At 41.3% G+C, this 13,473-nt stretch overlaps 1 protein-coding gene across 1 annotated transcript in view; it reads right to left on the reverse strand.

The window, feature by feature from the left end:
* Positions 1–3,700: 3,700 nt before the first annotated feature.
* The window catches only part of ncoa6 (nuclear receptor coactivator 6), a 31,260-nt gene continuing 21,487 nt past the window's right edge, over positions 3,701–13,473 (reverse strand). The window contains exons 10-15 of the mRNA XM_060937160.1: positions 9,928–13,293; positions 9,710–9,739; positions 9,086–9,116; positions 8,702–8,743; positions 8,235–8,386; positions 3,701–4,339 (exon numbers count right to left, since the gene is read on the reverse strand). Of these exons, the coding sequence (XP_060793143.1) occupies positions 4,287–4,339; positions 8,235–8,386; positions 8,702–8,743; positions 9,086–9,116; positions 9,710–9,739; positions 9,928–13,293 (3,674 nt within the window). The 3' untranslated portion in view covers positions 3,701–4,286. The remainder of the gene's footprint in view (positions 4,340–8,234; positions 8,387–8,701; positions 8,744–9,085; positions 9,117–9,709; positions 9,740–9,927; positions 13,294–13,473) is intronic.

The following is a 13,473-nucleotide window of genomic DNA, read 5'->3' on the forward strand; positions in this document are numbered from 1 at the left end:
TTAGACAAAAAATTAGAAAAAAATTAGACAATGACAATTAGATAAGGAAAAAAATAGACAAAAAACTAGACAAAGAAAATTAGACAAAGAAAAAATTAGACAAAAATTAGACAAAGAAAATTAGAGAAAGCTTGAAAATTACACAAAAAATTAAGAAAAAAATTAAGATTAGAAAAATTTGACAAACAAATTAAAGTTTAAAATGAAAAAAAAATATTTTGGTTGCTTTTCATCAAAGTCATACGTCTTTGCAAGTTAAAAAACCAATCAAAGCAATTTGTCAATGATTAGAATCTTTGTTTATGAAAGAATAAGATCACAAAATTTTTACAAGAAGATGAAGAGGAAATTAAAATTAAAATATATGACTTTTCTTCTTCTTTATGAAAGAATAAGATCACAAAATTTTTATCCATTTGTTATTACATTTAACATTTGTGGAAAGTCCATGAAACAAGTTCAATATCCATCAGTTCCTATATTTTTGGCACCGCCTTCTTTTATTTTTCTTTTCTTTCATAGCCAGGAACTAAATGCTTCACAGTTGGGGATGAAATACTGAATGTTTACTTTTCATTCTGTGTGTGTGTGTGTGTATATATATATATATATATATATATATATATATATATATATATATAATCTCATCTCATTATCTGTAGCTGCTTTATCCTGTTCTACAGGGTCGCAGGCAAGCTGGAGCCTATCCCAGCTGACTACGGGCGAAAGGCGGGGTACACCCTGGACAAGTCGCCAGGTCATCACAGGGCTGACACATAGACACAGACAACCATTCACACTCACATTCACACCTACGCTCAATTTAGAGTCACCAGTTAACCTAACCTGCATGTCTTTGGACTGTGGGGGAAACCGGAGCACCCGGAGGAAACCCACGCGGACACGGGGAGAACATGCAAACTCCACACAGAAAGGCCCTCGCCGGCCACGGGGCTCGAACCCAGACCTTCTTGCTGTGAGGTGACAGTGCTAATCGCTACACCACCGTGCCGCCCCATATATATAAATAAAAATAAATGTATGTAGGGTGTTTCAAAAAATGTGATATTATTTGAGATGTAAATATCCTAGAACCTACATAGTCGAGGCAAGTGAAACTGAACAGGCTTAATGTTGAGCAATATAAGATTTATTCCTCAAAATTTGAATGAGAAATTCAAGGGTATGTGGATTCCATGAACGATTTTACACATTTTCAGTATTCGCGAACCCGCCCGCTCGACCGTCTCTTCCGACGCTGGTGGTCGTCCAGATCCTTTTGCCCTCGCATACACTCCCTTCCTCTCTGAACTTTTTGTGCCGTGTCCAAATCTACACTGCAGTTGGTGCATTTTTAGAGAATTCTCTCATAAATGCGTGCTGTACAGTCTCGTTAGACTGTGTTCGAGCGAACTCTAACACACACAACGCCTTTTCTTTTCCAGTGAATGGCGTTTCTAGACCTAAAAAGATAAAAACAAAAAACATTAAACATAAAATTTTGACCTGTTTCTACACACGCTGTTAAAATTTGAGGTCAATTGAATGAGAATTGGAAAAGTTATTAGATTGTGAAATATCAAATTTTTTGAAACACCCTGTGTGTACAGTATATATAATATTTTTCATTCTTCCAACACTCATTATTTTAAGTCTGGTTTTTTTTCCCATACGAATTCAAAGTTTGGACACAAATTTAATAGTTAACATTTAATTGCCTTAAAAACATTTATGGTTGAAATTTGTCTCGACAACAATCATCTATAGTGAAATTAACACCCAAAACATACATTTATTTCCGAATGGAGGTATTTTCAGGAAGTGTGTGTGTGTTATATTTACACACACTGCTGTGCAAAAGTCTGAGGAAATGCTGTAAAGGAAAGAAGCCTTCAAGAATAATGAAATTAAACGCTTCGACATTAAAATAACACTATAAAGAGCAGTAAACAGTAATAAATGGAACAAAGTCCATATTTGATGACACTTTGATTTTAAAAAATAAAAGACAGTAGTCTGAGGTCCAGTGTGTTTAGTTTTCTAAGGAAATAAACTGCAAGTTTTACACAACACCTTCCAGAACCAGCAATCGTTCTGACTTCAAGTGCCGCTTCTTATTTTTGCAGCAAAACCCAGCAGCCTTCATCGTGGTTTTTATTTATTTCTGTCTGAAAAGTCTCTCTTATGTAATCAGCTGCTTTCTTCACTGACAAACATTTTTTTTTTTGCTCCTGTAATGTTTAATTTTGTGCTGGAAAACTAATGTTTGGAAACTACCTAAAAATGTTTTCATATTTTAGACTTAAAATTAAAAAAGTTTCATCTCACAGTTAAAAAAAAAAAAAAGTAGGTTTGATGAAGCTGTTAGGAGCTCGGTCTATTTGGGAAGAGTGACGCTTGTTATGATGCTACATAAATTTAAATTTATTTTACACTTTTCTTGGTCATGGCATAACTCCAGACGCCCCATTTCACAGAGTAAAGATCTCCATTACTTATTTTAATTATTGTTAAAAAATTAAACCTTCTATGAAAAAGGTGTGGACAAACTGTCCAGTGTTTTTTATTTTTATGAATTAAAGATCTTAAAGATTAATGCCAATAGTGTACAAATGGTGTCATCAAGGTAAACGCTGGATACTTTGAAGAATCTAAAATATCATACATTTTTTGTTTACCACATAATTCCACATTATATTTCATTGTTTTGATGTCTTCAGTATTGTTCTACTGTGTAGAAATCAGGGCTTTGAACCAGTTCAAGGAACGAAAACCGGGAACTTTTTCTATTTCACATGGAACAGAAACGAAACCAGAAACTTTATTATTTTTTATGTTCCGGAACAGAAACGCTTATTAAAAATAATGGTAACCGGTTAATACCGGTTTTTATTTCGTTCCTCAAAGTTTCCGTAGCCTACAAATAAAAAAGTCATTCTTCTCCTGCGCAAGTTTCTATGACCCGCTGGGGTTCACTTCCTGTGTGACGTTCGCTGACTGAATGGAGAGAGCGGGAGGGTGGACTACTATCACGTCTCCACATCTTAAATAAGAGGTAAATATTGCAGTCTATCGTTATTCAAAAACGTCAATTTCAATGTATTTGTCCACGTTAATGAGAGGCTCGCGAACATTAAATGACGTTAACCTTTGTTAGCCTATCAATGCATCGGGCCTGACTAGCCTTTGGTAACACACTAAACGAATCATGTTTCATTTTTGGCACTTTTTCTGTTTGTGTAGATGGGAAGACATACTGAGAATCCAAATCGCCAACATTTGAAATAATAATTGTTTTGAGTTATTTCTTGTTTTATTTAATGAAGGTTGTAATAGAATTAGCCTACATTTGGCTTAAGCTGGATGAGACAGAGACATAATTTTATAGCCATTTGTTAAACAGCTGACAGGGAACGTAATTAACCGTTCCGGGAACGAAATTTTTTTGTTCTAACCGGTTCGGGAACTTCTATTTAATGGTGGAACCCAAAACCGGAAACGTTAAAATTCCGTTTCTGTTCGGAACGAACCAATAGGAAAAAAAATTCTGGTTCAAAGCCCTGGTAGAAAATACAAAATAAAAAACAGAAAATCCTTTACATTTGCACGTGTCCAAACCTTTGACTATAAACTTAATATTTACCAAGAATTTGCCCATTGCTTTTATGATACATCAGGATTTAAATAACACAAGTCAACGTTGTTGAAATCAAGCTTTTATTTTTAATTTAAATGTCAGGATCATGATTGAGATTCTTATTTGTGAGGCGGGGAGGGTGTGAGAGAGAGAGAGAGAGAGAGAGGGAGGGAGGATGTTACGGGGGGAGGAGAAAAATTTAGCTGCCCAAATGAACAGAAGATAACTAAGAAGAGGGAAGGAAAAAAGAAAAAAAACCTCAAGTAACAAGGAGGAGAAATGCGCAGACAACTACTAATCCGTGTCCAGGGACAAGAAGTTTAAAAACAAAAAACATTTTAATCCATTTTGTAACATTATTATACAATCCATCATTACACTTCATGATTAATCCAGCATATATAAAAAACAGGACACATCTCACACACACACGTAAATAGGATATCACTTAGTATCAGGGAACAAAAACATCATTCATTTCTTTTTAAAAACATGTTTCTGTACATGGCTGCTACCACACACACTCACACACACACACACACACACACACACACACACACACACACACACACGATTACAGGAAAAAAAACAGCAGATAAAACAGTTTGAGAGAGAAATGTACATTTCACAGGTGTGTTAAGCTTCACGATCACTTCGACTTCCTTCGTTTGGCCTGCGTGGGACTCGCTCCAGTGTTCGATTCTGTATGCAAAAAACAAGCAAACGGAAAAAGAAAGAACCCCCCCACAAACCCATGAATTACATTTGATTAACCATCACAAACAGATATTCAACTTAAAAACAGTTAACACATGTACAGAAAGCGAAGTATGCATTTACTCATTGCTTATTTTCCTTTAACAGAACGCCCCAAAGTAAGATCCCGAAGCTGAAGCAAATTCCTCTTGTAGCACAGCAATCAGTCGACGATTCATATTTTTATTCATTAAAAAAAAAAAAGAAATTCATCCATTTAAAATGTCAAATGAGTTAGTTCCTGTTCTCACTCACGTTACACCACAAAGCAAAAAGAAACTCAACTATCTGGAAAACTCTAGTGTTACTGTAACAGAGTCCTGACACTGGAGACTCCTTCCAGAGACATTAAAGTGCACATCATGGGTAAACTCAGGAGCAAGATCAATGTAATTCTCCTATTTTATATTAAACTTGTCAAATATCTGTCACATTTTGTGCAATTTTTTTTTTATCTTGCGCAATACCAGAAAAATTCAGTTGAAATCGAGCCATTTGAGGTGAATTGGTCCGCCTCTGAACAAACTTGGCATTTGGATTTCCCGGCAAACATTGATTTTCGTGATGTCGCGTGCAGGACGCCTCCTTCTGAGTCCTACGTCAGCGCTGGTTTGTTTATGAGAGAACGACCTGGTGGTTTTCTGCAAATTTCTTCAACGTTATCGAGTAATTATTAAAATGGTTAACAGATGTATCGTAGGAGGGTGTAGCAACACCAATCATGATGGGATTAGTACTCATCGTTTCCCAAAAGACCGGACAATGAGAGAGAAATGGGAGCGCTTGGTCTACACAGGCTGTGCACTGAAACCGTGCAAAGCTCGCGCAGCCTGCTGGCGCTTCCGCAGGTGACGCCACGAATCTGGCTCCAGACTCCCTTGGGATTTTTCCAGACGCGTTTTATTTTATTTTTTTCTGCTGTAGACAGATGGCCTTGTGCAAAATTACCCTTCTGGATGAGTGTGTAAAGGGACATACTTTCATATAAAAATAAAAAAAACGAAATTGGTCCAGAATATGCACTTTAAATAGCCTGGCAAGCCAGACTAAATGTGAATATTTAGTCTGGCCTCGATCCGTAGACATTTCTGAAGCGGGTAGGAGGAACAAACCGCTGTCTTTCAAACTGTCTGTGCGTATAGGCCAACGCTCTGACCAATCAGCGCAACAGTGACTGTGACGTAGTCAGAGCGACAGAAAGCAGTGGGGGAGGCCTTGAAATAAATAATTTTTCAAAATGCGTATTAATTAATAAACAGGTTCTAGATATTAAGAAGTTTGGAGATAATGACCACAAGTTTGGAGTCTGTACCACATACACATTTTTTTCCAAGTGTTTTTCAAGGGTTTGCTTAAACTGTGTTTGAGAGTTTTTATTTAGTGGTGTTTGGTGAAATAATTTCCCTTAAATTTAAAATAACGGGAAAATAAGAAACAATCAAAAAGTAATGTTTCAAAGCTGTTTATTAATTCTTCGTACTGCACAAACTAGCCCCATCCTTTTGGCTACGAGCGGAGCCAGCTGGTAGATCAGACTTTTGCCATAGCCGGTCGGCAAAACAGTGAAAACGCCCTTCTTGAAAAGGAATGAGCGGAGAGCCTCTTCCTGCTCATGTTTCAACGAAAACTCCAAGTCTAATTCTTCTAAAACTGATTCCAAAGCGGAGTCAAACGCGCGCTGTTCACTAGCCATAGTCATCTTTCCTGCTGCGCTTTCTCCAGCGTCGCGCAGCTTTGTCGTCACTCCTTCAAAAGCCCGCCCAAAGAATCCAAACAAAAACCTTGCGTTGTGATTGGCGGGCACGATTTGATGCCCGGGGTGTTTTTGTTTATATGGTGTGAGGCTAGACCCATTCGCTAGGCAAAAAATATTTTTGGCCGCTAGGCGGGTGGGTCTAGTTTACTAGGCTACACTTTAAACACATTTCTTCAGAAACTTCACCATAATGATTTATAGAATCTGATATAAAGCCGTGATCTGCACTTGCGCTACAGTCAGAATAAAAATAGCCTCAGTGAGGTTGGAGCTCAAACCGGCCACTGTTGTTGTGTGCAAGTTTGAAATCCGATCATTCCTGTAGGAGGAGTAGCGATTTTTGTGAAATTGCATACGACCCCTGTGTCGCTGCATCCATGGCAGGTGGCGCCACCTGGTGAACAATTCTTGTTGGAATATGTCTTTAGAGTCTCCTGGGTGAGTTTCAGTGAAAACGTCCTAGCAGTTTACAAAGACTAGCGTTTAATGTGACGAGTCGCCCAAAAATTTCAGATGCCCATAAAATCGTAAATGACAGGGGGCGCCACCATCTTGACAAATTTTATGCACACCCACCTGGGGAATACTGCGTGCGAGTTTGATCGAAATCCGATCAATCCTGTAGGAGTAGCAGCGATTTTTGTAAATTGTGAATGGATGACGACGGACGGACGACACGTGATCGCGTAAGAGTGATCATCCTGCCGTAGGCCAGGCCGGATGAGCTAAAAATTAAAATCAAAACCTTCTCAACCAATCAGAATCCATAAATCAAAAGCTCTGTGGTGTAATACTACATTGCAACTCCGCTATAACAAACTCCTTGGAGGACGTCCAAATAGTTCGTAATACTGAAACGGAGCCACTCGTCACGCCAAACGCTCACTCTTACGAAAAACAAAACCAACTGAATTCACTTTCGTATTTATGAGGTAAAAGAAATAAGGTCATACTCGATGTCGTTTGCTTGCTGCATCTTCTTTCTTTTCAACCTGTCATGGACAAAGTCTCAAAGAGCTTTCTCTTTAAAAGTTTAAATCAGACTTTTCGGGATACCACGTTCTTTAGACAAATTCGTCACTTTCTCACCGTGCTTTAGATGCTCCAGGATACGAAGTTTGTCTCTGACGTTGAGCATCTTATGTTTACGAGTGTCATGTAAGCAGGCGAATGACGGATGTAATTGCAGGAAGTGTATTTATTTACAAACAGGCAGGCAAACGGTTCAAAAACGTAAGACAAAAGACAGGGTTGTGGAACAGACAATGGTCACACGAGGCACAAACAGAACATCAGAGGTAAAGTCCAAAATAGTCAAAACCAGTAAAAGCAACACACAGATACAAAGGCTTGGTAACGTGAGACACATCACATCCGTGCGCAGTGGCACGCCTCGAACTGCTACTCGCGCGCACACATACACGCAGAGGGCCATTAAGAATAATTACCATGCACCTGTTCTGGATTAGAGTGCAATCGCAGCGTGCGCTGAGAAGGACTCTCAGTAACACACAGACTTTGAATTATACGCGCTATACCTTGTGTCTCACGCTACCAATCCTTTTGTACCACTGTGCCGAGATTCTGGTTTGTTTCCATTTCGTATTACGCTCGTTATTTCCGCCTTTGATATCCTGTCTGTGTCTCACTTGACCATTGCCCGACTGATATTTGATCACTGACGTGGATCTGTTTGCCAGCGTGTTTTGAAATAACTCTTCCAGCAATTACATCAGTCTATCACCTGCATTTTCTGACAGATGGAGAGTATCTTACGTTTACAAGTAGCCATGACAACAATGCTTACAGAGTCAAGATTCGAGCAAAACTGCTTTTACCTCATAACTGTTACTGATTGACACCTAAGCGAAACTCGTTAAGCCTTTGTTTGATGGTGTTCACACGTATTGTTAACTTGACTGAGGACTTGATTACTTTTTGTTTGGTTTGTCTCTGGGTGAAAAGGAACACATGGCTCGGTAATCTTTTTGTTCATTTTATTTTAAGACTCTGACCCGATCATTAAAGGCGGGGACACGAACTTAGTTCGTAGTTATAGCAAGGTTGTGATGAATAAATCCTTACCTGCAGCTTTCCCTGGGTTGGAAGAGGCCGACCCTGGTCTGGCTGCCCTCTTTCTCTGTCCGCTGTCAGGCACTTCCTCTTCAGTGTCCTTCTCAGCCCGAGAGCTCCTCCGGCTGGGCCCTTTTGCCTTTTCCGTGTGGCCTCTTACCTCCCTATAAAGCACAGGAGAGTAGTGGGGTCACAGCAACAACATTTAAAAAAAAAAAAAATAATATACACAGTATGCATTGATAATGTCTGTGCAGTGTATTCCATGTCTCACTTAGGTATCACAGTCAAGTTCCAACATCATCATTATTAGCGATCCTACAGGCCCCATCGGAGCCTCTTTACAATTAAAGAATTGCTGTTTTTCCTCATCTACCACAGATAACATCTGTCCTCTTCACAACCACATTTACTAAACTGGTGGCGCTGCCCTGTGCACACACCTGTGCAGGGGATCTTCAGGTTCGGTATATACATACCTCTGGGCTAAGTCGATGGGCGTCTTTCTTTTCTTTGCCCATCTGTTATAGAAGTGGAAAAACAGCGGTAAACTGCCTTGTTGCTCAACATTTTTTTTTTTTTAAACACCCGTAATCCCCAAATTTGAGTTGAATGATTTGGTCAATTAATGATTTTAAATGATTGTGACACCAAAGTTAATGATTCCCAGGAAAACAATTCATATATTACTACGAAAACCAAAGTGAGCACAACTTTGTTCATTCAACGTAAATATTTTACAAAAGTAAATGACGCTCATAATTAAGAATCACAAAAAAACAGATGTTTAGATATTACACATAAAAAGAGAAACTGACAATGAAATGAGAATGAAAAGGTAACTGTGTTACAGTTTGTCTTACCCCTGTTCCACCACAGAAGGCGCTGTCTCTCCTTGCAAACAAAACAAAAAAACAAACAAACATGGATTACCATCTTGTGTTGAGAGAGAGCTTGAGATAAACACCTGCCAATCACAAACTGGAATAATGCATTGTTCTGCTGAAGGGGGATCTTCTCTTGGATCGAAAACGGACTGTGCATATATACAGGGTTTTACAGTTACCAGCAGGGGCCCGGGGGGGGCAGCTGCCACTGTTTGAGTTAAAATGTAGGCACTAGGAACTTTTACATCTTAACTAAAAGAAATGAGAATCAGTGCATCTTTCATGTGGGAAAAATAAAGGGAAATAGGAGGAAGTGGGCAGGGCTTCCAGTGGGCGTCACTTAATACCGGAGAGTTCAAGCCACCTACGGACTGTCAATCACTCTAGATTCATGTGTTGATTTTCTCATCTGACATTTTTATTGAAGGGGAGTCAAAATACAGGTATACATATCTGCTAAAGTTCAGCAGGTCTATAAATACAACAGAGGACTTTTTTGTTGCTTGATTCGTCTTGGATACACGTGAAAGAGACCTTTTACTATTCTGAAATTTGTAAGCAAATACTACTATGAGAAATAACAAAAGACATGGTGTTTACCAGTTTGCTGTTGCTCCTGTGCAGGCTGAGCTGTATTGACAAACATTCAATAATTAGTCTTGAGCACTGTACCAGGGTTGAAAAACACTTCTAATGGCTTTGGGCAATAATGCCCACTTGCTAACAATGACAACAACTTGCAATACCAAACTCATTCCTGGTAAAAATTTATCCTAGACTTTGCACAATCGCTTAAAAAAAAAAAAAAAAGTCAATACCTTGGAGACTTGGAGTATCTTCAACAGGCGCCGTGGTGTTTGCTGGCTCAGGCAAGCTTGTCTCTATTAATGTGGAAGGCTGTGGTTCGACAGCTGGGAGGAGTGGAGATGACCCAGTTGTAGGACCAGTGGTTTGTGCAGGAGTCACTGGTGGGACAGAAGCAGGAGGTGGAACAGATGGTGCAGACATACTAGTGACTGGTGGGGAACTGGAAGCAGAACTGGCAGGAAGCACCACAGCAGAGCTGGGAGTGATCACTGAAGGACTGGGTGTAAGGGTGGAAGAGGAAACTGGTGGAGGAATCTGCACGTGAGCCGAAGAAGAAACCGTAGATACTAGTGCTGACAGCTGAGGTGCAGGTAGTGCAGAGGAGACTGCCGTGGAAGGAGGCAGTGAACTAGAAAGTGTTGCATTTGGAACCGCTTGAGGTGGGGCTTGAGATGGTGCAGTGTCTATAGGTTTTCCTGACTGGGTTGTAGTTTGCTGTTGAATCTGATGGTTGTCACCACTGTGGGGGGTGGAAGTCTTGCTCAGAACATTGTGAACTGGACTGCTCTTAGCAATAGTTGTTGATGGTTGTGAGAGGGGACTTCTGCGGGCAACAGAAGTAGTCCCTGGGCTAGAGCAGGCAGACGGAGATGCCAGAGGTTGAACAGATGGGAGAACACCAGGAGATGCGCGAGATTGTAAAGATGATGATTGCCCTAAAGAACTTATTCTTGAGATTAGGGCATCAGAAGTGCTCTCTTGCTGAGGAGGGTGCACTGTGTTTAAAGAGGATGTCTGACTTGCAGACACTTGCACTTGGATTTGTCCAATCATGGCACGAGCTGACTGACCTGTGGCTATGCTTACAACAGGGGAATGTGTTGCCATAGGGGCAGAAAGAGTCGATGCTGTGCCTGAAATTGGAGCAGGAGTGAGTTGAATATTGGCAGATACTTGTATGGGCCCAACCATTGTGACAGGCTGAGAAACCACATTGGTGCTTGATGGTACAGAGACAGATGGGACTTGGAAAATGACAGGGCCTGTGATAAACTGCGGAGGACGATTTTGAGTAGGAGCAGACTGGTGCACTTCTTGAGGTCTTATGTTCTTAGTAGGTACTGCAAGCACAGTTGGGACAATGGCTGGAGGCACTGCAGATGCTGTGCTAGCAGCAGAACTCATGGGATTGGAGGTCACAAAAACCGTTATTTGATTTGGTTGAGTAGACCCTGATGACGTGGGTCTATGCAAGACTGTTTGGGACATACTTGTAATAGGTTTAGTACTGGGATTTGGACTAATGGAAGAGTTGGGATGTAGGCCAGCATTTGAAGCAGAGCTAGTAAGCAAAGTTGAACTTGGGCCAACACTGGATATACCAGAGGTTGACTGAATGTTTGGACTGCTAGTCCGGATCACATTTGAGCTAACCATTGAGCCAACCTTCGATTTTTGTTCAAGTTCACTGGTGGGCAAAGGCAGACCACTATCACTGCTCTGTGGGATACTGGGGTTACGTTGGCTCTCTTGTTCCGCCAGAGCTCGATCTCCACCTCCTGGAGGAATAACCTTGAGTGGCTTTGTGGACAAGGATGAGTGGCCTGTATTATCCAGTAACTGATTAAGGGACGTTGGGGCATCTCTAAAAGATGCTGAAACATCAGAACGATGCTCTTGCAGTTTTGGATTCTGAGGCTGACGCATCTCCTCTGATGGTTGCTCAGGTGGCATATTAGGTTCTTGAATTTTTGGCTCCTGGGATGGAATGCGTTGATTTGCCATTCTTAGAGCAACGTGATCTCTTTCTACTTGCGCAATCTGACGTGGGTCTAGCTGTGGTGCTTGCCCCTGGCTCTCTCTGACTGCATCCGAGTTACTGGGAAGTGCTTGCAGAGGGTTTAGATTTTGCTGGGAATCTAGAGTTCCTACTGATGATATAGATGCAGTGGGATTTGGGAGGACTGAAGAAGCATTGGCCATTACAGTTTGGGAACCTGGCATTTGTTGATGATTTGGTATGGAGGTTAGGGGGTTCTTAGTCCATTTTTGCCTTCCTGGGCTGGGAGTGGCTGCTTTTCTATTTGAGGCAGGACTAGATCGTCTACTGTTACTGGGACTAGCTCTCTTTGTTTGCCCTCCAACCGTCTGTTTCTCTTGCTTTGCACCTGTACTGGTAGCATTACTAGCTTGTGGAAAACCCTGCTGAACAAGATTATTGCCAGCAGTGTTGTTTGTAAGAGATGCAAGGCTTGGTGGGGCCTGTCCAATAGCTTTCAAAGTGGTAGGGTTTAGACCTTGTTGATCAAAACCTCGAGTTAAATTAGGCTGTCGGGGTGGTAGGGGGATGTTAATCTTTGGAGGGAAAAGACCAGCAATTGATGCATTCAGTCTTTCAGGGGAGAGATTTATCTCTGAAGGCTCAGTGCTGGGTGGACGGTTGGTGGGGGTTAAAGGATGGTGATATGGTCTAGGACTGGCACGGTTTGGCGTCTTAGGGCGGGAACTTTGGGAAGTTGAAGGAGCACCAGGAAAATGAAGATTGTGAGAGCCAGCCATTGGTCCTTGCTGGGGCTGTTGCTGGGGACTTGCTCCTGGTTGCTGAGGGACTGATGAAGGCACAGACTTCAACAGATGAGAATTAGGACCTTGGTTGATAACATTTTGTTGACTGGCATTCCCTGCCTGAGGCACCATTTCAATTGATGTCCTGTCCTGCAAGTTAGGGGTGCCTGACACTTCCTCTGGCGCTATACCTTGGGTTCCCTGCCCAATGTCTGGATGAGGCATTCTTCTAGTTGCAGCAGTCAACTGTGAATTTACTACTGGCTGCATGCCTCTGGCTTTCTCTGGGGAAGGTGGGACACCTCCATGCCCTTGTAAACTGATCATTACAGGCATGTTCCCTTGTTGGGATACAGGCATTCTCTGTGCAGGATCACCAGGATTAACAAGAGTTCTTTGGGGATAGCCACTTTGTTGAAGCGGAAGCCGATTTTTTGCTTGTTGCTCCTGCATTTTAAGCATCATCATGTGTTGTTGCTGTTGGGTCAATGGTTGCTGTTGCTGCTGCTGTTGCTGCTGCATGTGCTGTGGTGGCTGCTGTTGAAGCTGTAAATGATGTGGATGGATTTGATGCTGTCCTTGTTGTGACCCTTGGGGTGTTCCAGGTTGACCTGAAATCTGCATATGCATCTGTTGCTTTTGCATTTGTTGCTGCTGCTGTTCTTGCTGTTGCTGCATCTGTTGTTGTAACTGTTGCTGCTGCTGCTGCATTTGCTGCATCTGTTGTTGTTGTTGCTGCTGCTGCTGCTGGGCCATGAATGGCATTGGCATTTGCTGCAAAACCCTCTGATCTCCTGATTGTCCAGAAAATCCTAAAATGGAAACAAGGTACTGCAACTGTTTAAATAGTCAAATAGCAATCGTCATGCTAACTCTTGGCAAGATTGCAGACTGTAGACATGTTTCAAGCCTGTATGGAGTCATCATGGTTAAAAAAAAAAAGATTCCACAAATCATTTTCTATGATTAACCACTTGGACATCTGAGAAGAA

Source organism: Neoarius graeffei, chromosome 13, assembly GCF_027579695.1.
Source record: "Neoarius graeffei isolate fNeoGra1 chromosome 13, fNeoGra1.pri, whole genome shotgun sequence".
In the NCBI taxonomy this organism is placed as follows: Eukaryota; Metazoa; Chordata; class Actinopteri; order Siluriformes; family Ariidae; genus Neoarius; species Neoarius graeffei.